The 8,184-nt window shown below is 38.1% G+C and overlaps 1 protein-coding gene across 1 annotated transcript in view; it reads left to right on the top strand.

Annotated features, from left to right (window-relative positions):
* slx9 (SLX9 ribosome biogenesis factor) overlaps window positions 1-7,440 on the top strand; it is a 10,880-nt gene extending 3,440 nt beyond the window's left edge. The window contains exons 3-6 of the mRNA XM_053492820.1: window positions 3,680-3,748; window positions 6,320-6,470; window positions 6,735-6,803; window positions 6,898-7,440. Coding sequence (XP_053348795.1) covers window positions 3,680-3,748; window positions 6,320-6,470; window positions 6,735-6,803; window positions 6,898-7,018 — 410 coding nt within the window. The 3' untranslated portion in view covers window positions 7,019-7,440. The remainder of the gene's footprint in view (window positions 1-3,679; window positions 3,749-6,319; window positions 6,471-6,734; window positions 6,804-6,897) is intronic.
* The last annotated feature ends 744 nt before the right edge of the window (window positions 7,441-8,184 follow it).

The following is an 8,184-nucleotide window of genomic DNA, read 5'->3' as shown; positions in this document are numbered from 1 at the left end:
CTTTAATGGCTTAAGTTCCTATCGATGTGTTAATTATGCTGTTTACTGCGTCACTGCGCTTTTCTACCACTTGAGGGCAGCAGAGACCTGTAACACCAATATTGCACACAATCACTAACATTTATGCATTTTATATACAGAGGGCCCCAAAAACACACATCAACATCAAAAATATACACTTCTCTCCTGACGCTCACGTGACAGCAGCAACAATGGTGCGACTACTGACTTCTTTAAAGCAAACGTAATACTACCCACTGCTGTGTGTACATGTGTGTACATTTTTTTGGACTCCTCTGTATTTATAATATGGAGGGCATTGGTGGCTCATTGGTAGGTTTCCCGTCTTGCATGCGGAGTGTTCGGGTTAGATTTCCAGCCAATGCAAACCCAAACCTCAGCAACTGGATGCAATGTCGGTCCCAAGCCCGGAAAGAATGAAGAGGGAGGGGTCGAGTCAGGGAGGGTGTAAAGTCTGTGCCAAGTTGTGCCCACTTCAAGTGGTGACCTCTTGATGGGAGCAACTGAAAGACTTACAACAGCAGCAGATCTTTTAACTTCTGTAAGTGTGTGAGGTGGAGCCTCACGATCCGATTGAGATCTGGAGGATTTGGAGGCGGAGTCAACACCTCAAACTCTGTCATGTTCCTCAAACGGTTCCTGAACAGTGTGTGTGCGGTGTGTTAGTGTTTTATCAGAGTGGTGAAAAAGGACGTTGACGTCAGGGAACAACGTGAAGGGGTGTAACTCCTGAAGGTGGGCGTGTTGGAGTAACATCCACATGAAGGGCAGGACCGGAGAACATCGCGCAGAGCATCACACTGTCTCTGCCGGCTCACCTTCTTACCATAGTGCAGACAGACGCACACACACACGGCCAGGCAGCCAACCACATGACGTAAAAGAAAAATTAGCGTGTCAAATTTTTAGAGTTTTGACCTTTTTAATATAGAAAAAAAGTGCTTTAACCTAAGGGACGTCTTTATCAAAGCGCTCCCTGCTTTCTGTACGAGTTCTGGTTGTATGGTTCCGATCCGTCCTGTTCCCGCAGTCACTTTATACCATGTGTATCATTATTTAGATGAGACGAGGAGCTGCTGGTGTATTTGCCTCGTGTACGGATCGATGGTCCTGCGTCACTGCTTTGACAGTCTGAACGCTTTCTTCTCTTTAATCGCAGTATCGGTGTCTCGGGCGTGACCCGAAAAAACCGCCTCGTTAACCCTCGCCTCGTCTCCCCCGAGAGTCAGAGGGATGGAGCCGACTCTGCGTCCGCTCTTCATCGAGCCGTGTCCATTTCTGCCAGCTCTAGGAAGACGATAGCCTCCCGGGGCAGGATGTGGGGCAGGCGGGATGTGGAGGGGGGGTGATGTGGGGGAAGTGTTAAGGAGAGGGTGGAGATCCTCAACACGCCCACACAGACACGTCTCATCACGTTTTCGCTTCGGGAGCCGAGACACTGGGTGAAGGTTTTCTGAGTCAGTGCAGTGTGAACATTAACAGGTCGCTCGGCACTGTCAATAAAGTTGACCTTTGACCTTCCGCACATGGGCTGACCTCATTAATCCCACAGCTGCTACAGGATGGAAATATTGACTTCCTGCAGACTGGACAACAGACTAAACCAGTGTCTGTATCTGTTTGAGTTTAGTTGATTATCTAGTTTGACGTTTTTGTAGTTTTATTTTGGGTTAATTAGAATCGTTCTAGGTTTTGATTAGTTAAATGACCAAATACTTAAATTTCATCCCAACTTGGAGGTTTTTTTTTTCAGGGTAAAACTGATTGATCTCCATGACCCCAGCTTTAGACTGTATCTCCATAGAATTTTATGTATTTTGTGTAGCGCTTATTTTCTAGCTTAAATTTTGTTTAGCTGAACTTGAACTTAGATTAGTTTTTTTTTTTTTACCTTAAATGTTTTTAATATAATCTTATCCAGTCTAATCTTATTTGGTCTAAATAGATTTTCAGTTGGATAAATTTTGTAATAAAAATGCAATACATTTTTTTGGGTAAGGATTTATACATTTGTATAGATTTTGTGTACTCAATATTTTTGCCTTTTAATAATTTTATTTCATCACATTGTAAATATTGTGTAATTGTATTAGATTAGACAGTGCTCTTTGGGAATCAAAAATTTTTAATATTCTAATTTTTTTAGGCTTTTTTTTCAGATTTAATGTGCGATTATAAGTGTGTGTGTGTGAGGGAGAGAAAGAGAGAGAGAGAATCATTCAGGAAAATACATTATCTCTCTTTTGGTCACAGATGTGGAAACTGTTATCTCTTTTGAACACAGAGTGCTCTTATCATTTATCTGCCCTCTGTGATAGCGTCGTGTCGTCCGGCAGCAGGAAGCCGATCGCAGCTACAAAAACACACTGTGCTAATCACTACACACACATCTTGTATACAGGCTTATCTCTGTATGTCTTACAGATTGTGGTTTTCTCACAAAATTGCATTCCACATACAGTCAAGGCACAAAGTGGATAAAGTTCTTTGTTTTTGATCTAAATGTTTTACACCTACAGTTCTGTGTATACAACAAACCACAATATTCTACAGACAATATCAATGATAATGCATGCTATTCACAATACTGTTGTCCAAAACAATATTCTACCTAAATGAAAATCAAAACACTAATTTCATAGAAGGTAACAAATTTCGAGATACATAAAAATCTAACTAGCCAAAATGTTTAAATCACACATCTAGCTACACAAATGTCCCTATATAAAGTTCTAGCTATAAGAAAATTCGAACTTTTAACTAGACACAAATCTAACTAAACAGATGTAAGCCAGCTATAATCTAACTACACCATATTCAAGTTAGATAAAATTTTAATTAGGCAAAAGCCTCCAAAGAGAAAATCTTGATGGACAAAAATTGAACTTGAAAAAATGTGCACAAATTAAACTAGATTTGCCAGCTTTAGACTAGTTAGTTTTAGCTGTTTTTAATCTTATTCAGGGAGCTACGACATCCTAGATAAGTGATTATTATTATTATTATTTTGGACTTGCAGCAATTCTACTTAGTTTGAGAACAAATCAGTTTAAAGCACCAAACAGGAATTTCATTTATTTGAGATTGAAATGTTTTTAAGGAACGTTAACTTGAAAACCTTTTAAAATATTAGATATTAGCATATGTTTAAAATAGACATAAAATAGAATTGAATAAAATAATTTAGCATTTTTTCTAGCCAGGTTTTATGAATAAAAAGACTCTTACTTGGTCCCTTTTTAATTTAATTTCTTTTAAATATTGTTTTCATGCTAGAATCAAGTTTTTTAAGATTAAAAATGTCTGGCTTTTGTTCATTATTTTATGTTTACATGGATGATCCATGTATGATCCGTGGATGATCCCATGGATGATCTATTTGCTCTACCTCAGTTCAGCTCTGTGTACTGGTCGGTGCATTATTGTCACAGTGTATTGTACTATTCGCACAAGTGCACTTTATGTTGACTTTTTGTCTAGCTCTTGGCTAGTTTTGTTAATTTGGTCAGTTTGGTCCAGGAGGAACGGTGTTTTTTTTCCCCAGTGTGTTTACTTGCTGTAACGTGCAGATCATAAATTAATTTTTTATTAACTATCTTTATCATATTGTCTCCACACGGCTTTAAGAGTGTGTAATATCTGTTTACTGGTCGTGCAGGTGTCGGGGAAAAGAAGCAGCAGTCGAAGAAGGAGAAGATGAAGGAAAGGCGAGAGCGATGGCTCAACAGTGAGTGTCCTAATAAAGATAATGTGAAGTATTACACACACTTTCAAAACACTTACTCTGGTTGAAAGTGCTGAAATTCTGTCGTTAACTTGTGAAATTACCTTCCTTGATCTCAAAGTTTGTATCCACATGTTTATTTTGTTTTATTTAAGAAGCTAATTATGAGAACATAATTTTATGTTTTTTATAATTTTATAAGGTTTCATTTTTTGGTTTTATAATAAGTTATTACACATTAGAATCCAGATCTTTAGATTTATCATTTATCCACACAAACTTGTATCTAGGTGACAACTGAACTGGACAAAATTCTAATAGCACAAATTTAGGTTTTGCTAGATCTAACTCTGATTGGAAAATTCTTTTAACTAGATAACTTAGATTAGATTAGATATTTTTCATTCAATTCCAAATAGTACATATATTTCTAGTTAACTGAGCAAAAATCTAGCTAGTGGTGCAACTAACTAAACAACCACAATTACAAAAAAAAAAAAAAAAAACACAGCAATGCAGAATTCTAAATGGACAGTTATTTCTTTTAAACATTTTATTTGGTCATGAAAAAATGTGATTTAAAAAAGTTTACACACCTTTAATTCAGAATTAAAAGTATTCAATTTATCTGGTTCTCATTTTTAAATCAGATTTAATTTTGATATATAATTTAAGCTGGACAACACCAGATTTCACACAGATAAATGTAAATACAAAAATAATCTAAATAGATAAATCAAAAGCATAGACAAAAAAAATCCATCTTTTATTTAAAATGAAAATTGACATTCTTCACTAACTTCTTGCGTAATATTCAGGTCCTTTACTTTTAAAATGCATACAGAGAGTCATTACACGATTGTCATTATTAAACATTAAAACAGTTTACCTCAAACTTTAGAATTATTGTAATAATTGAATAATATTTTTAGAGATATGTCAAATGTTTTTGTTCTGGTTTTAGACAAATTATTTGTTTTTTTTTTTATAATTATTAAACATTTCTTAAATACATACATTATGATTTTAGAACATTTACATATAATTAACACTTTAGTCATCACTGTACTTTAGATTGACTTTATATGATGCAAAGTCATATGATTATTTTATGTGTAGATAATGAGTGAGTACATGTATCTACTGTAAAGTAGTGAAAGCCGTTACACATTTCATTTGATGCTTAACTAAATAAACACTAAAATGAGTTTCATAAATTCATAGAGTTTTGATATGTCTGTTTCTCTGCATTTATTTATGTTAATAATTGCTACATTTCTAAAATAGGTCTTATCATGTCATAAAACTTTGCTTTTTTTGCAATAGTCTATAGTGTGTGTGTGTGTGTGTGATGTTCCTCTCCTTTACCCGTAACTGTGCTCATTAGAAATAGAATCTGCGAGCCGGTCGATGAGGCGTGTAACACAAGCTTCAGCTGCAGTAATTAGCATCAGGTCTTAATAGAGGTTGTGTGTGTGTGTGTGTGTGTGTGTGTGTGCGCAGCCTGAAGCAGGAGGATGACACTCCCGCCTCCCCAACACCCCCCACACATACACACACACACACACACACACACCGCTATTAGAGACGTGTTAATCGATTTCACTGTCACAGAAAAGCAAACTGACCTCTGTGACAGGGGCCGCTGGTTCTGATACACACCGCGATAAAGGACGAAACCTCCAGATTAAGGACAAACTGTTCCAGCTGGAGGGTCATCTTTTAGAAATTTGACTTTATAACCATAAATGACAAGAGGATATAAATTATTTTAAAGTTTGTGATGTCACAGTCATTTGCACTTGGCATTCTGTGAGAGAATGTAGAGATTTCACGAGAGGGAAAAGTGCTTTAGGAGAAGATTCACAGGGGACAGGGATGATCGTAGCCTTAAGAGGATTGTGAAGCAAAGTCAATTCATGTGAGGTGAGGCTGAAGTCAGAGCATCAAGAGCCACCACACACACACACACACACACACACACACACACACGTCTTCAGGAAACGGGCTGCAACTGTTAGATTAGTAGTATCAACACACTCCTGAACCAGAGACAACATCAGGAGTGTCTTACCTGAGCTGAGGAGGAAAAGAACTGGGCTGTTGCTCAGTCCTCTTTTCAGATGAAAATATATTTTGTAATTTATTTGGACTTGAAGCTCCCAGAGTCTGGAGGAAAAGAGGAGAGTCCAATCTGTCTAAAGTCCAGTGTGAAGTTCCCACAGGCAGTGATGTTTTCCTTTTCATACAGGAGTGTGAGCTCCAGAGCTACTTTAACACTAACTGGTTTCCCCACCATTACATTATTGGGCTCGACTGGCCAGCCAACTCCCCTGACCTGAACTCTGTATGGAGTCTATGAGCGATTGAGATGAGAGTCCCACAGGCTGATCGCCTCAGTAACACAGGATCGTGCGCTGAAGTACTGAGGGCGTGAATCAGGAGTACTTTGAACAATGTCTGTGTTGTGAATCATTTTTGATTGATTTAGAAGTTGTCTCATTGATTGATTTAGTCTAATATTTTAAGATACTGGATTTTTCTTAATTGTTTTGAGTTTGTGTTTCTCGGTAGAGATCAGCGCCATTAAATTGGCCCATAAGAAGCAGGCGGAGCTTAAACGCCGCAGGGCCACGCCCGTCGTCGGGGATATGAGGACATTGGCTGATGCACTTCCTGAGCTCCGCCCTTTCATCAGAGCGCCCGCCTCTAGGAAACAGAAAGGGTACTTCCTGCACTTGCACTTTTTACGCACACGCACACACACACACACACACATCACTTGATTAAAATACACATTTTAATACATTGCTATAACCTTATTAACATCTTCTGCTTTGTTCCTCTCTCTCTGGTCTGTGCCTCTCTGTCTCTTTCTCTCTTTGCCTCTGTCTTTTTGTCTCTCTCTCTCTCTTCATCTGTCTGTCTCTGCCTGTCTCTCTCTCTGTCTGTTTCTCTCTCTTTCTATATCTTTGTCTCTGTCTTTCAGCGTGGTGAAGACGAAAGCAGAACCCACAGATTTCTGTCAGATGAAGCCAGCACAGAAACGCAAACTGCTGTAAGACACGATCACACAAAATCACACAAAAAAAATGTGTGTGTATAAGTGTGTGTAAGTGTTTGTGTTCTTTGTGTTTTGATTGGATTTACAGTGAGATGGAGACGTCCCGCTTCAGTGAGGCCATGAAGGACTCCACCTTTAAGGCCAACCCCCTGACTGTGATTGGTGAACACCTGAGGAAACGCCTCAGACAGGAAGATGAGCAGAGTTAACCCCGCCTACTTTCTCCAGATGGACTCACAGTCACACGGACGTTGTGATCTGAGTGCTGCTCGGTTTCCCCTACCGGACGCGCGTGTGTGTGTGTGTGTGGGTGGGTGTGTGGGGGAGAGAGAGAATGCCTGTCTTTGCCTGAGCTCCCACTATCACTGCCAGTGCTGGAGGTAAGAAGAATGAGATCCTGAAGATGTTTCTCAGCAGTAAAGTGTCTCTGATGCACCGTGAGCAGGAGATCATGTCATCATCATCTCTACAGTTCTGCTCAAAAAGATTGTAATATTAAAGAAACAGAAGAAGCGTACAGTCAGTTCCCAGGTGTTCATCTTAAAGGGGAGCTGTGTTTGTCTCTCTGTGCTCAGGTGTGTGTGTTTGTGTGAGTAAAATCATGTGTACACATTCAGTACACACTCCAAAACATCAGTGTGTTGTTTTTCCTTTCTCTCCTACACATACAATGACTCCAAAAAGTATTTATTTAGCCACCAGTTGTGGCTAAATAAATTTATTTAGCCACAAGTTCTCACACTTAAAAAGATGAGAGAGGCCTGTAATGTTCATCATAGGTATACCTCAACTATGAGAGGCAAAATAAGAAAAATAATCCAGAAAATCACATTGTAGGATTTTTATTGAATTAAATGGTAAATTCCTCAGAGAGTTTCCTCTTCACACTCACACACAAACAGCGCCTACGCGCATAAACGGAAAATCTGTCTGGATTTATTTTTACTTTTTTAAAAAGTAAAGTGCAGGTTAATTTTTTATTTCTACTTTTTATATTGTATTAATTGTTTTTATGTATTTACTTTTTTGGGTTGTGGAACGAATAATGTGAGTTTCCATTATTTTTTTATGGGAAATTTGCTTTGATGTAAGAGTGTTTCGCAGGGCTCGCTAAATTTCAGAATCCCTGGTAGCCCTTCGGGCAGGCACTCTTTGGTTTTTGGTAGCCTAAAATAAATTTTAGTAGCCCAAATAAAAGATTATTTTTTAAGTATAATATTTTTCGTAAAGGAAACAAAAAATCAATTATATAAACACAAATTACAACAACTTTATAAAGATATTTGGTTCTAATTTAACAGAAATTTTTATGAGCTTGTAAGAACTGTGAAATGAGTCAGAATTTGAGGAAAACTCACGACACACCCGGCAGAAC

Source organism: Clarias gariepinus, chromosome 3 (assembly GCF_024256425.1).
Source record: "Clarias gariepinus isolate MV-2021 ecotype Netherlands chromosome 3, CGAR_prim_01v2, whole genome shotgun sequence".
In the NCBI taxonomy this organism is placed as follows: domain Eukaryota; kingdom Metazoa; phylum Chordata; class Actinopteri; order Siluriformes; family Clariidae; genus Clarias; species Clarias gariepinus.
This window is presented reverse-complemented; position numbering and strand designations above follow the sequence as displayed.